General features: G+C 37.4%; 1 protein-coding gene across 2 annotated transcripts in view; it reads left to right on the plus strand.

Moving 5' to 3' along the window:
• Positions 1–2,319: 2,319 nt before the first annotated feature.
• LOC145693255 (uncharacterized) overlaps positions 2,320–16,757 on the plus strand; it is a 213,292-nt gene continuing 198,854 nt past the window's right edge. The window contains exon 1 of one of the 2 annotated variants that reach the window (XM_081769088.1): positions 2,320–2,634. In XM_081769088.1, the coding sequence (XP_081625214.1) occupies positions 2,479–2,634 (156 nt within the window). In that variant the 5' untranslated portion in view covers positions 2,320–2,478. The remainder of the gene's footprint in view (positions 2,635–16,757) is intronic. The other variant, XM_081769089.1, reaches the window with a different exon arrangement.

The raw sequence follows: 16,757 nt of genomic DNA on the forward strand, positions 1-16,757 counted from the left end.
CAGTACACTAACATAGTATACGTGTTGGCAACACTGCAGTAGACTCTCATTAATCACTAGTATTCATTCTTGAGTATCTTAAATTTTTGTGAATTGCACTTCCAGTCATTTAAACAATTACTAAAATTCGATGTCACGGATTATGTCGGTTTTCTTCTCAAAATATCTGCATGGATAACGCAAAATTTTATTACAAGAATCGGATCTTTATACTTCTTGCTTCAAAAGATATAGAAAATCAAAGTCTAGGTTGCGTAACTTTGTGGACACATTGTATTCGAGTATTTAAAGATATCTCCGTTCTTCATGATTAGCGTTCTCTCCGTTGGTTGAAGATCTGTGTTCGATTCCCAGTGGAAGTACACGTGATTCAAATCTTACGTTGAACTGTAGATCTACATGCCATGTAGCCTCGGAGGGTAGGATAAACGGTGGCTTAGTGGTAGAGCACTTTCTTATGGTGCATGGGGTCCCATGTTCAACTCCCAGCCAAGTAAATTCATGGTGGACAACATGGTGGGTTTTCTCGGGGTACTACCGTCTTCTCTCATAATTTAATTCCATTCACTTACCTCAATCATCCGTCTCCCTTAGCCCAAAAGGTGTAATTGTGGGATGTTAAATTGAAAGATTTAATTTCATTTCATTTCATTTTATGCAGTCTCGGTGCTTAAAGAGAGAGAGAGAGAGAACGCTAAACTCCAAACGAAGAATAGCTTAATCTTTTATTACGTGGTTGTCATACACGGCTTAGGTGCAGAAGACCTGGGATCGATTCCTGATGACAACTCATATGGTTTCAATTCGATGTTAAGCAGTCGACCTGTATCTTATATAGCTTCGGAGCTAGAAGGACGCTGAACTTCAAACCAACCAATGTCATTTTTACCACGAAATCATTGTTTCACTATTTCAGGTGTATTTAAGATTTCCTTTGCGTAGGATCCCTAGTCGGTAATTCGTAATTTCATAATTCAGCTGGAAATAAATACCTTCTTTTTTCTTAAAACACTTTGTTTCACTATTTTCGGTGTATTTAAGATTTCCTTTGCGTACGATCCCTAGTTGGTAATTCGTAATTTCGTAATTCAGCTGCAAATAAATACCTTCTTTTTTCTTAAAACACTGTTTCACCATTCCTATTTCTGATTTGTGTTCTATTCACATTGCAGATGTCACTTACCCTGGTGATGTGGACAACGTTTTTTTTTTTTTTTTTTTTTTTTTGGTCTAACAATTTGGAGATTAAAGTCTTACAAGTGAGTTTCATCCTGGCTATATGGTTAAAGCACGCGTCTTTGGTTCTGGAGACCCGGGTTCGATTTCCAGTGGGAGCTCATGAGTATTGAATCCCACGTCAAGCTGCATGTTCATATATTCTCGCTGCTGAAATTTATGCTAAACTCTTAATCAACCAACCTGATACCTTGAATACATAGGTTATCGCCTATTCCCTTTTCACCTTAAAAAAAAAAAAAAAGAATCTGGACTTCCTTTGATGACATTTCCAGCATAGAATAACCTTCCAGTTTCACCTAAAACAATGTAACTGTAAATAAATAAATAATGGTATAATTAATGGGAAAAAATATGTTTATGTAATATATTACTATAGTCCGCGTCACCCAAATTGGCGTGTGAGCTCCTCCGTGGCTAAGCGGTTAGCGTACGCGTCTTTGGCGTGGTAGACCCGAGTTCGATTCCTGGCGGGTAGCTCATGTGGTTCGGATTCCACGTTAATCAGTAGGTCTACGTCTCATATAGCCTCGCTGCTGAACGGGACGTTAAACTCAAAATCAACTTCAAAATCACCTCACTTCGCCAAATTGCCGTGTGAAATCAGCTCTCAGTACCCTTTTATTAAACCTTCAGGGAGGAATCTAATCATTCAACATTATAAAATGCTGATCTTTTACGTATGAAACCATCTTAAAATCTGGTTGTATTGTAAATAAGTTATGTGTATACTTGATAAACGATAAACCACTGTTGTTTTCGTATTCGAAAAATGTCACCGTCGAAAGAAGACACACACATAGAGAATGCATCCTACAGGAAATAGATACCCATTGTCACGAAAGACGGTAGAATAACTGAATAACAGACGAGGAGCTGATCGGATGTTACCCAACGTTAGCTATATGTCCTGTCATTGAACCACAATGTTTGATTGATGTTTCTTTGAAGGATGTGGGTCACTTTCTGCTATAGTTGAGTTGAGAGTTTTGAGGATCGAAAGAAGTAGGTGGGGGCTTCCAGCCGCTGGTAGGGGAGAAAGGAGAATCTGTGACGTCACTTTGTCGCTAGGAGGGAGGAGAACCAAGTATGCGTCACGCTCCTGTGCTGTGTGTAGCATACCGTTTCAGTGCAGTTCAGTTTTCTCAGTGGCCAGTCAGCTAGTGTGTGGGAATTTTGTGTAGTGAAAGGGTGGAACTCGCGTGCTGTGCGCTTCTTGTGTGTTTTTTGCCAGCCGGCATCATGCTGGTGGACGGGGCTTCGAGTCCCGGCAGTGTCTCGCCGCTTCTACTTGATTCTCCTACTCTGGCCCGAGTGGAAAGGGCTCGATTAAGGCAAGAAGGAGTTATACCTCGTGATTCGCCGCTTCGATCCTTGGCACCGTTGAATTGCTTTCAGGTAGGTCAGTGTAAAGAGCGCTGTGTTTTGTAATCAGTGGGGTTGGGTAAGGTGGGGATATTAATCTACCTTAACGTGTCATTGGATTAGAAGTTCTTTTTCTTGTAAATAACGTAACTTCTTATTTAATAGCTTAGGTTTCCCCTTTGTAGAAGATTGGTGTATTGATTTTTGAACTCAAGCAAGGTTAAGAGAAAAAAAAATAAATGGGCTAGATTCCAATGTATTTTTTTCTGTGAGAGGAAGTACTTTGAAAATGGGAAATGGTGCATTTTGAATCCAAAATATGATTAGAGTTTCGTAATTTTAAAATTCGTTTGTATCAGTATATTAAAAACTGTAAAATAGGTCAATTATACTGGACTATTTCCCCACCGCCTTTTTTTTTTTTTTTTTTGTAGCTATTTTTCTACTTTGCGGTTCGTATGCAATTGTAAAAAGTATTACGAACTATTATTTAAAAAAAAATACCTGAAATTTAATCCGGAGTGAGAGCTTCTTCGTGGCTAGCATACGCGCCTTCGGCGTGGGAGACCCGGGTTCGATTTCCGGTGGGAGCTCATGTGGTTCAGATTCCACGTTAATCAGTATGTCCTGTTAAACTTAAAATGAACTAATTTAATTCAGAATGTCTTAGTTTTAATTTAATAAGTTTCTCAGTCTTGTTCACAAGATTCCTGGCCACCCATCTCTCTCTCTCTCCTTTTTTTTTAAGCGCTCTACGTCGAAGTAAATTAAATACGTAAATTGTTTGGTTGTTGAAGAATTTTAATGCGAGCCGAAATACGTGATGCAACTTGTCCTATGTAGTTACCATTATCATATTAAATATTCTGCCTTTTGGAAGGTTGTGGGACTAATGAAGCGTAGAAATGTTTTCCCCATGTTTCTCGATTTTCCTCTTTTATCCCCCCATATTTTCTTCTGTTTTTCAAATTATCAACCAATTGTGTTCTTCCTACTCTACACTTTCTTTCTATGGCGGTATGAAGACAATTTCTTCGCAAAGTGTGTCCAACCCAGTTGGCCGAAAGCGTCCTCTTCTCTCCTTTCTGTTTTAAAACGTCTCTATTTTATCTTTATCTTTCTCCAATACCAGATTTCGAAACTTGCCGTGAATGTGATTCTTTGATTCGATTCGAATGATATTGGACTTAGATTCCTGGTGGAAGTTACTGTGGTACGGAAATTTTATTTAGATTTGTTTGCTGCAAAGTAAATAGGTCTAGATGTAGATACGGTTGCGAGAATGCAGTATTTCAAAGAGGAATGAGTGGCCATTTGTAAATAAATTGACTTTCTTAGTTATTGTCCTTTTGATGTTTAAGTTGTAAGCTTTGTGTCTGGTTTCAAGCCTGTGCCTACAACCAAGCGTCAAACCCAAGACCTTCCGCATCAAAGATGAAGTTTTATGGTAAGATTCTATATTAGAATTAGATCCTGTCCATACTTGGGAGAATCTTCTGTGAGCATTTGGTAACTTTCCGATGTTTGTTTTTCTAGGACTATCTATTGAATAATGATAGTCCTGTCGACCTGGTTAGTCCTGAACTTTAATGTTAAGGTTCAGATCTAATTCTAGTTGGATCTATGCAAATTTGATTAACTTTTGTTAGTAATAATCTAGATTGTGTTTCTTTAAGCATACTTCCGATGAAAGTCTGCTCACTTGGAGTTTGCCTCCCTCCCTTCCCCCCTTTCACGGAGTTATGGTACCGGTATCACTCTTTTGCAGAGCACGTCCTTTAGCAATACTTCCTTTCACATTTCGATTCTTCCCCCTCCCCCCCCCCCAGAAAAATCGGGATAAAGGTGTCTACTATGATTATTTATATTCAACCAACTTAAAAAGTTCGTTATTGAATTTTTTCTCTCTCTCTCTCTCTCTCTCTCTCTCTCTCTCTCTCTCTCTCTCTCTCTCTCTGTTTGTTTGTTTGTGTTTTACGAATTTTTCAATTTTGAGCCCTCTATTCCATAAAGCATAAAGACTATCGGAAAGAAATTATGGAATTTTTCGCGTCACTCTTTCCGTTCCCTACGTTCCCTATAGGCCTATATTGCCCAAAAATGTCCAATTTCCGAGATTTAGGAAGCCATATCTCTACAACCGTAAGTCATAGAGAAATTATATTGGTGTTGTTCAATACCTAAAAGGGTGTTGCAAAAAGTTTTGGTGCTAGATAACAACTTGTGACCATTGGTTATATCCAGTGTTCCAAGTGTAAAGTAGCAGAGGTGGTATGTTTTATTATGATTTTGACTTCACATACCGGCTATTTAAATGTTGAAACACAGTGACGGTATGGTGTCTAAAAGATTGCATTTCTATTTACATAATGACTGAAAAACCATTGGCGAGCTTCTATGTAGTTACGATATTATAATGTAAAGATATTTAGCATCTACTCTCCAGTGACGGTATGTCTTGTTCACTGATAAACCAGAGGGGGTATGCCTTTATCACTGAAAAACTAGAGGGTATGGCATACCACCGCATACAGTTTCATTTCGACCACTGGTTATATCTGCATTTATCCTGCAAGTGCATAACAAAGTGCATCTTATCCTACATAGTTGAAGGTTTTTTTTTTTTTTCCTAAGACTTGAAAGCTAGTATTACTAGACACATTTGGTCTAACTGTTTAAAAGAGAGAGGTGTGGGGAATGTAACCGAACCGAAATTCTTAGACAACAGTTACCCGAAAATGAATGAATGTGTTAACAGCAGTAAAGGCGAATGTAAAGAAGTGCTAATCGCAGATAGCTTGCTGGTAGTTAGTTTCTCTTTCCAGTTTTCTTGCCTTTTTATTTTTAATTTTAGTCTTCTTTTGGTGAAGTGTCAACTTCAGAATGAAATTGAATTAGAGAGATTGTTCATGAAATCTTCCTCAAAGAGAGATTGAATCAGTAATTGAGTTCTCGCGAACAGTAGTGGATCTTTAGGGAAGTCACATCAGGATAAATAACAATTTGTCTGGAAGCTAAGGCCGTAAAACATACCGTACCTAATATATACTAATTCTTTCTATATGTTCGAAAGCACATAGTGAAATTTTTGTTCACTAAGGTTGTAGCGAAGAATTGTAATTTTCAAAAATGTTTATTTTCCTCGTGTTTTTTGGGGAAAAAATGTGATTTGTGTCAGATTGCCACAAAGGAAAGCGAGATGAAATTGATGTCCACCCAGAATAAGCCTGAAATCTGCCCACTTCCCAATGTTGAAGACAACTCTGCTCCCTGATCCTCCACAGGATTGTTTTTCAACTTCAAGTAATTTGAGCATTGCTTATCAAAGAAAAAAAATTTACTTGTCCCCCCACCCCCATGTTGAAGTCAGATTTGCGCCGCTGTTAGTACGTACCTCTCAAATCTCACCGAATTATTGTGAGGTATGTTGTGTTGGCGTTTAGCACTTCTTTACACTTAGCACACCTTAAACATTAGGTATGAATTAACCTGCATAAATTGAAATCCATACTTCTTTATCCAGATTTTCTTTTTAGTATGAATTGATAGGTACTCAGCGTCTTAAATTTCAGTTCAGCTTGATTCACTCGCCTGATAATTAGGCAAAGCGCTGCAAATGTATTTGTCTATCACATACGTATACTAGGCCTAAGTTTATATCCGTAAGAGATATTAATCATAATCAACTATTCTGTCATCGTTGCGAGGTCATTTGCACATAGTCTTGACTTAACGTCACGTAGTGATCATACGATTATGCTGTTAACAGTGGCGTAGCACACTTTTGCGGGCCCCCCCGCAAAGTATAGAGAAGGGGCCCTAGTTGTAAAGCCGACAGAAGTAAGGTTGAAGCTCTACTTCTTTAAATCTTTATTCATCGCAAGACTTCGGGGCCCCCTATACCTCGGGCCCCCCCCGCACTGCGGGGGCAGCTGCTACGCCACTAGCTGTTAACGATTTAGTCATCTGTATTATTCAGTGCCGGATTCACGTATAAGCTAAACAAGCTATAGCTTAAAGTCCAATTCGCTCGGGGGACAAAAAATTAAAAGGAAACTGATTTAATCAAGGATCTTATGAAATAGAGGATCTGCCCTTACAACAAAATCTTGAAGCCATACGTCACAGTTTCGCCAACCCTATTCTGCCCACTCCTCCCAATAGGATCGCAATGTTTTGAGCCACCAATCATGGCGGAAACGAAAGTATCCAGACAATGGCAGAAACGAGAGTAGCCAATCAGACGTGCCGATGCTCGGTTGTTTTTTGGCTTCATCAATTTAATAGGACGAAGATACACATGGGCAGATCCTCTATTTACAACATCCTTGGATTTAATGTAATTTTCAAATAAAAAGAAAACGCAAATAAGAAAAAATGCACATACAACAATGGTGTTTTGTATTATGTGCTTGCTTTTATGATGCAAGTAATATGGTTCTATTTCTCAGCCTTACTTGTAATGAGGCCTTGTTATCTAGCCCTGCTTATAATGGAGCCCAGTTTAGCAGACCTGCTTATAATGGAGCACAGTTTAGCAGCCCTGCTTGTAATGGGCCCTTGTTTCCATTTAGATATCCATTAGGTCCATAAATTAGCATATAGTTATATTCAAACCTAAAAAAACGGCGACATTGTGTCGCTGAAAAAGAAAGCTTGATGTATAAAGGATCCTTTCAATAGCTTAGGGCCCCATCAAACTTAAATCCGGCACTGGTTTTATTATATCTTGAACCGTAGCTTTCGAAATGGAGAGGATTTATACTAGGGTATAAATACTCTCCATCTCGAAATGTGCGGTTCAAGATATAATACAGATGATATCATTAACAGCATAATCGTATGATCACTACGTGACGTTAGTTGCACAAATATTTGTAAATTCGAGCAATTAACTTTACTTGAACGAAAATATCTTATACAGTTAGAGTAGAAACCTTAGTCACCTGTGCCTCTTGTAGGATGGTTTTGGATAACTGCATGTATCAGCGTCATTAAGCTCGATTTTAAAAAAATCCCAGCTGACTAGGTATCTCGTTCCTCGTTCAGAACAATCTTTTCGCGTGTCAAGGACGATAGCAGAAAGTTTTCACGGTAGCAAAGGGGTAGTGCCGAGAAGGTAGGAGAGGCAAAGATCGATCAAGTGGAGACTGGGATCTGGCTGTGGAGGGTGTCTGAAAGTAAGTTGTTTGCTTTTAAATAATATTCTATTCGTTCTAGAATATAGTTAATATTAAGGATTTCTCTAAATTTTGCGGAGTAAATAAACACAATTTTTGAATGTTATAAGATCTTAGTGCACGCCTCTTTTCTGGTGCAGGTTCCTGGTTCGATTCCAGGTGGTGGTCATCGAACTTTCGACGCATCACGGTCGTTCAGGTTACACCTTAAACTGTAGGTGCACGTCTAATACAGCTTTGGTGCTAAAAGGGGACACTCAGCTTAAAAACACAACAGTAATAATCACAAGTTCGATCTCAGACTGAGAGTTTCTGGTCCAGAAAGTAACTGGGTGTGTGAATTTCTTCGTATTTTCAAAGATTGAAGTAATTCAGGCGTCATTTAGGGCTCCATGAAGGGCAACTGCTCTCCCATTGTTTGAGCTTTATATAAATCAATAGGATAATAATATAGCAATGGATAAACTCAAACATCTACTTACATGGGGGTCTTACCTCAAAAAAAAAAAAAAAAAAAAAAAAAAAAAATCTGAAATGGCTGCTGAAATGATTATATGCCATATCGGTTCTCCATTCCAGGGCGAAACATTTTGTGGCTGACAAATTATGTATAACCACTAAAATTCCCCTATTCGTGTATAAGTGTGACACCAAAGGAAATAAATTTTCTTCACATTTTGATCGGCAAAATATTATCTTTCACTTTCTTCCCTGCTTTCAATATTGATTTCGATGAATGTTACTTCATAATTGCAAAGTGGTTCCGTAATCAATTATTTACATATGAGCTCTTATGGCTATAATGGTTTAACGTAAGCGTCTTCGGAGCAAGAGGCCAGTGTTCATCCCTGCGGAGCTCGTGTGGTTCATATCCCGTGTTAAGCTCTAGGCCCGCGTCTCATATAGCATCGCTGCTCGGTAGGAGCCTGAACTGCAACTCAACCAACCAGTAATTTGCATATATTACGTATCTTTAGTTTACTCAAGAGTCTCAGCAGTAGAGCATTTAACAGCTGCGAACAGTCTTTGGTTGGATCCCAGGACATGTTTTAGTGACCGTATTGTTCGTGTGGTTTCTTCTAGTTCTTTCTGCATTTCATGACGTTTTTCATAATTATTCACTTGTTTTAATTATCATGCTTCTTAAACAATAAGGTAGAAACTCTGCATCTTTAAAGATTCCATTTAGTTTTCAATTAACCCGCATAGTGAAAATAAATTACCATAGCATTCATTTAATGCCAGAGAGTAGTCTATAAGTGAAAATTAAGTAGGCCAGTGGAAAACATACTTTTATTCAGAATTTTTAGTTTAGAACCAGATTGTTCACAATATGCTAGGAAGGAAACTTTTGTGCAAATATACGCATATAATCAGCCATAATAGTGGTATAATTGGTAGAGGAGATCAGAATACCTCGAAAAATTCCATTTACGCTTCTTTTGTAATCAGCTGCAGTTCCAAAATCAATTAGAAACTCTATTTGCGGAAGATGCCTTATGGGCAATAATAAAGGGTTTACAGTGGATGGTAATTGTGATTTGAGTAGTTTGTATATCTTTAGATGACATGTATCATACAACCGCACACGCACGTGCAGGAGGGTACTGTTCCAGATTGTCGCTTCTAAAAGCAGTACCAACACAAGTACCAGCAGCTGTTGACTGTAACAGAGCGTGTCATACTTCTAACCATGAAGTAGAAAAAAAAAATGTTCTGTGGCATTTTGTGGCATTTCATGCAGTGAATACATATAACACAAGTAAACGACTATGCAACATTCCCTACTGCATCAATATTGTTTTGTGCACCTGATTTTCTTTTATTGAAAATGAGTCTAGAAATCTAGAGGAATTAGAAACTATTCACACAAGCTTTTTAACTGCTCCTCAAATTCCTGCTAAGCAAACAAAAATGTTCTGTAGTTGAAAAGTCTTACAGACCTTTCTGGTGGACGAATAAAAAGACAATTAACATTATAGACCTTAGGGAGATGGTAACAATTTCGAATGGTTTGATTCAACTCAAGGTTAAGTACCTCTTCGCGGCTGGGTGGTTGCCGTCCGTGTTTTGTGTGTGTGTCGTCTTGGGTTAGATTCCCGGTGGGTAGGAGTGTTTGGTTTAGATAGAATTCTTAGTAGCGGTTTTGATGCAACCTTAAACTGTAGATCCCGTCTCATACAGCATTAGTGCTTAAGAGACGTTATACTGAAGCCAAGCCCTCCAATCAACCAGGGCAATCCAATAGCGATTATTATTTTGAGTATTATGTTAACTTTTTCCTTGGCATTATTATTTTCTGTGCTGTTCAAGAATGAGAGTGTATCCTTCGTGTTTGCCATACCTTTTGTTCTGTCATAATCTTGTTAAATTAAGAGTCAGTAACTTAGAGAGTACTTTTATTATTTATACTCTTATAGAGATGATGTAATAGATCATACTGCCTAGGTACGAAACAATGTCATATCCCTATATACGAATCTTGCAGAAACTATGACGAACAAAAATAATTACAGTTTGGAACATGTTCCTGTTTTAATCTTGTACAGTACTAACTGTTTTCAGTGACGCGTGATTGAAACTGAAAGTTGCTAGTAAAGAAAAAGTTGAGCATATCGATGCCTCTGGGCAAGTCAAAGAAGCAAACATTTCGCAGATGGTAGACAAATTCCTTTATTTACGAATAAGGCCAACAGATTGGGAATACTTCAAATATTTATTACTCTTCACAATGAAGGATTGGAGAAAGTAGGTTTTACACTTTCTTTACAGCATATTGCATTAAAACCTTTACATATTTGTTATATGTATTGGATTTCCACTTTCGTCTACTCATTTCTCGTTTTAAGTTTGCACCTTACAGATTTTAAAATCGCCAGACTGAGAATAGGAATATGTACTTCTGTAGAAATCAGTGAAATTGTCAAAATAACTTTCTCTGTATTAGTTGTAATGTGCCGTTATCTACAGTTCACACTAAATCAACCTTTTTTAGGGTGGAAATTTGAAGAACTCTCCTTATCTTGGTTTGTAGGTCATCTGAGTCACAAACTATGATGAGGGAGGAAAAACTTACTCAAAATTATTTGTCCATCTTTCATACGTAAACTTTACATGTTTTCGCGACATGTGAGCTCTGTTTTGGACAAGGTGAATGTGTACATTTTTTTACAGCGCAAAATGTTTATACAAATTGTTTGTCTTTCATTAAACTGCCTACCTAGTCATTTTCGCGAAAATTTTTCGTATGAGGCATTTATATTCGATAGCATAATTAACATATGATATTTTTTAGCAATAAAGTTGTCACGTATATCTATTTATTCTCAATTCACTGCATCCTTGTTTCTGGAAACTTTCAATTTACAATGTGGAGACATTGAAGACCAAGGTAGGAAGATAACTTTATTAGCCTGTCACTTCAGGAGAGAATTTTCGAGAAACTTGTCCAGGAGAGTGACCGATCATAGTCTCATGAGTCAGACTTTAAATATTTTATGAAATTGCTCCCTGGATGTTTGCTGACGTAAATTGGATGCCGTATATCACACAGAGTGAAGTTTTGCACTCCTAATATAAGGGAGTATCTTAAATGGTCCTGTTCAAGTATCTCTGAAAGTTTCCTAACAGATCTACTGTGATGTTACTGAATATTATGATTAAATTTTTGTTACTAGTTTGTGACGTTTGTACAGTCTTATTATAAAAGGGAAATTCTCGATCTGTGAATAACTCTAATACAGTATTAACTTTCACACTTACGTGCGTTGCCTTACGCCAATAGGTAGCGCTAGCGTGGAGGGAATTTGCAGCTTTCAAACTATTGTGAGGATTTAATTGAGCTTAAAAGCTTAAAAACTATATCATTACACTTCATTTGAAAATTAGCTCTCATGAACATGCTTTGCTGTTTATTAAGAGTCTTCATCCTGGCGAAATTAAAATACCGCTAATTTTACAGTAATTATGTGATATCTTCAAATAGATAAAAGATAATTGAAAATGGAACAAGAGCGCCCTAGACAATATTATTTTGCGTGAGGTACCGTTATCATAAGTCACCTAGTGGCTTTGTTTTCAGTTGTTTAGAAACGCGAAAATAAATGCCGATTTTCGAAATGGCTCGAAATCGAAAGCAGATAAGTGAGTAGTGATAACGGTTTCTCATGTAAAATAATATTGTCTAGGGCGCTCTTGTTCCACATTTCGATTATCTTTTATCTATTTGAAGATATCACATAATTACTGTAAAATTAGCGGTATTTCAATTTCGCCGGGATGAAGACTCTTAAGAGCAGGACCGTGAGCATTAATAGGGCCTACTTGTGTAGCACCATGTTTGCCGTTGAGCAGACTGTAAAATAATAATAATAATAATAATAATAATAATAATAATAATAATAATAATAATAATAATAATAATAATAATAATAAAGTTAAATGTAAACAATTATAAGCATGATTTTAACCTACGGCGAACAGCGAGCTGAAGGGTTGGAGGGAACTTCTGGTTGTAATGGTTGAAATTTCTTTTCCAGACTGGATTTTTTCCATCGCACTGTCAGATTACTCCTTCATTTTGAAAGGAAAAATGAAATCCGTGAGTTTTACGTCCCAATTATACTGGTTAGGCTAAAGGAAACGGTAAGATTGAGAAATGGATGAAATGGTGGGATTAAGATAATGGGTGAAGACGGGAGAACCCCGAGAAAACTCTCACACACGGAGTTTGTCCGCCACAAAACTGGCTTGGTGCTAGCTGGGATCGAACCAAGGACCCCATGCATTAAAGGTGAACTCTGCTACGAACCCACCGCGGCCCACTCTTTCATTTCGAGTACTATTGTGTAAGGAATTGGCCATTTTATGAACTTGAATCATTTTGAGACGTTTTGTAAAATTAAGTGAATGTAGTAGCATGATCGGCGTATAATTGTGATTTCGAAATGTCAGGTTGTCCCGTCGATTTGCAAGGCCTGGTCTGAAGGTAAATTACTGAGTCAGTGATGTAGGTCAAATTCCTGAATCTAACATTAATAAATTCTGCGCCAACTTTGATGTTTTTATATCAATGATAGTATATCCCACGATGCGTGCACTTCGTGATATTAATGAAGTAGTCATAAAAATGTATTTCAAACTCGGCTCTAAATATTTAGAATCTCAAAACGAAATTACGAATAGTTCTTTTTTTTCTTTCTTTCTTTCTTGCTACGGATCTTACTCTTGCCACCTTGGCGCGTATCTGGAACGACCGCCTCATTTGCCCCACCAACAGGACGGCCCTGTGAAATGTTAAGTTTCGTATAGAAGCTTCATCACACACATTCGATTGGAATAGGTATCTTTTTAAAACATTGTCTTTCTGCAGTTTCTTTGAATTGCGTTAATTTAAATGTTATCCTTTAAGAATCTATTCAGCATAATTTGTCTGACATTTTACTAGGCGAATGTTGGAATGGTACTTTTAATGCAATATTTACTTTCTTACATATACCACATATATGGTTTTAAAGTAGTGCTAAGTGTTATGTAAAGTAATATTTGGATTTCTATAATAATTTGAAATATTGGGGATGAAGGACAGGCTCAGAAAAGCTTTTTTGAGTGAGAAATTTTACTTTCTCCACAATTGCTTTTTAACTCAACAGAACAGTTATAGTAAAGTGCCATATCTGAATATTTAATACATGATTTTTATCGAGCAATATCCCAAGGTGATGGAAGATCGTATTGGAATTCTTCAGATTATACGCAGAGTACAGTTCAGCAATACCACCGTACAAAATTGTCCTAAGAAGATTAATTTAGTTTCCGGAATATTAACAACTTAGCCACAGGAACACAACTTACAAGCCCGCAATGTGGACGGATTCAGTGTGTGGAAGCTTGTGAAGAATATATACTGTATAACCAGTGCTCCTTCAGACCTGTATGATTCAAGGAGTCCGTTGATTATCCTCCTGCAGGTGAGAAACTAGAGTGAATTTTAAACATTTCAGGTATATTACAATCTTTCTTCCTTTCCGGATAGAAAGAGAGATAATAAAGTTGATATTGGAGATCTAAGGTATATCTTTGTGTATTTCTCACTTTCTGAAATCTTAATATTTTCAATACAAACACACGGACGACCAAGGTAGAAAATAAATTTCATTAGCCTGTACCTTCTGGGAAGAATTGTAGAGAAATTGTAAATCAACAGAAAATAACTCATCTTCCTCCTCCACTCGACGCATGCACGTACAACATTTAAGTTCCTCAAAACTCCGGTTCCTGTCCTGGAAGGCCTCATGAGCTCCTTACCCCAACGAAAAGTTCTCCCCTCTGGCCTATTGGCTAGCGCGCGTGCCTTTTGCGAATAGTCTCGGTATAGCATCTGTGCTGAAAGGAACGCTGAACTCCAATCTGACCAATTAATCCTAAAAAATATATTATGCACCTAAAAGCCCAATTTGTTGTGGGTGCAAGGGACCTTGTAAATTCTATTCCACCACTGCGCTAGATTCTCACACACTTGATCTAAAAAGAAAGGTTCATATGAATCTAAATGACTGTCATTACGAAAGAAGTTGGCAATGCAAAACTACTTTCAAGATTTCGTCACGGTGTGATAGACAAGAATTCTAGCTATCTATCTAAACGCTCTTTCTTCTTTTACTGTTACGGCCACTTACGAAGCTTGTAGATATCCTGTGTCTCGACAGATATGTATACAATGTGTGCCTATAGTGACTGTTTTAAAGATAATACGTGTCCCAGTACAGGGGAAGGGAATGACATAAGAGAGGAGAATCTTGTAGCTAATGCAGTTAGCAGACAAGCAACTGGACATGCGATGCATTCGATATTTCTAACATCCTGTTAACACGCTCCTAAACTGCAGACATTGACCCTTTCGTGTCATACATGTATATTCTCCTTCCTTTTTTAACATGTTACAGGTATTAGAAAGAACATGGACCAAGGTCATTGTCCACTTGCATAAGCACCAAGTCCACATTGATTTATTAATAATGTCGCTTGAGAAAAAAGAAACAGGATCGTTTGGCGATTACGAATACACTATTTGTGTGTTGAAGACCTGAAGCTTCTTCTTCTCTTATAAATTGCAACTTCTTTTCCTGAAATGTCAGTCCTCAGGGTGAGTCAACCCTTGAAAAACAGGTCAGACATTCTTGTGGCTCTATTACGGAATCATAATAGCTTCGAGGTGGAACCAACCTGTTTCTCGGGGAACTCGACACTAATAGATACACGTAATATTACAAAAGTGAAATTGTCATGGAATGACACACACACACAAAGTGAACATTCTTTCAATGTGTTGGGTAAAGAAGGAATTTTCCACGCTTCATTGATTGTCTTGATAATACTAGAGACAATTTTTATTGAGGTACAGAAAAAGAATTCTTGTGCAGTGAGATCTAACTGGAATGTCAACACATTGGAATGATAGCTTTATATATCACTTCGGAATGCAACGAAATAATAATAATAATAATAATAATAATAATAATAATAATAATAATAATAATAATAATAATAACGTGACGTCACGTAACGTTCTTTCTGTACGTTTATATACTAAAACAGTGGCGTAGCGTCCAATTTCCCCTGACCGTGTCATACGCAAGGGGATTTCAAAGTTTTAACCCCGGATAAGTGAGATGTTATGTCAAAAATATATATCACACTAAGATGTGTGCACAAAAAAAATCACCTGAAATCATATTAACTTAGGAGTTTGATTCCTTTCTTGACAAACTTGACGTATGCCACTGCCCCTGATTATACAGAATAATGAATTAAAAATAGCAATTTTCCCTACACAAAAGTTACGCCAGTGAATATAACATGAAAAAAAAAATGTTTTAGGTTACATTGTTCGGTATCAAGCATATCTGTATGCAATTTCACAATGCTGCTGTCCGTAGGCGTACAAGAATATTACTTCTTTGCTTCAGTTTCTTCCTTGATCAACTGAAATAAAAGGAAAGAAAGTTTAAAGGTAATCTTCGGGGTGGGGAGGAGAAAAGATGCTGAGGTGTACTCATTTGCGGCTCATCAGGCCATTTTGTGATGACAGATTCTTACGTGGATTAAAGAAAGAAAAACGAAACACTTGCCTTTCTTCAAAACGTGCTGTTGAATATCTTTTTTTTTTTTTTGGTTTGTTTGTTTGTTTGTTTTGTTTTACACATTGATTAACCAGTGTCGTATAAGGTTCCCGCCACACATGTGAAAAATAAAAACACAAGAAAACTGTGAAGAGACTTTAATCTACAAAAGATAAACCATTGTTGCCCTATAGTAGATATCCACATTCCGCCAAATTGCGAACGTCCTGTGTGTACTATGGACTTAGGTTTTTCTTTTTTTTTAAACTAACATCATCCATATTAACGAATGTTTTACCACAAAAGAAATATCCTATTGCAAGAACAAGTGGTAATCTGAAGGTGCTAAGTCAGGATTGTATGCTTGATGTAAAAGTTCAACACCTTCCAAGTTACGGAATTTTCTTTGGATGACACGAGACCTATGGCAAAGAACTGCATCAACTAACGATAAAACTCGATAGCCTAAGAAACCCGGAGGTCAACAAAGCTCTCCACTGACTTCTGTCTTTAGCCAATTGCGTCCAGTTTCTACTTTGTATTTCTATCTCTGCGAGATCCATCTTAATATTGTCCTCCCATCTGCGCCTAGGTCTTCCTAATGGTCGTTTTCCGATTGGTTTTCCAGTCAACACTTTGAAAGCATTCCTACTTTCTTCCATCCTTGCTACATGACCTGCCCACCTAAGCCTCCTAGACTTAATGATCCTAACAATGTTTGGTAAACCGTATAAATTATGTAGTTCCTCGTTACGAAGTTTCCACCATTCCAGTTTCTCTCCCTCAGAGTAAGCGACCATGTTTCGCAACCATATGGAACTACAGGCATGATTATAGTTTTATATATTTTAAGCTT

This window comes from Thermobia domestica, chromosome 8 (genome assembly GCF_964235325.1).
Source record: "Thermobia domestica chromosome 8, izTheDome1.hap1.1, whole genome shotgun sequence".
Taxonomy (NCBI): Eukaryota; Metazoa; Arthropoda; class Insecta; order Zygentoma; family Lepismatidae; genus Thermobia; species Thermobia domestica.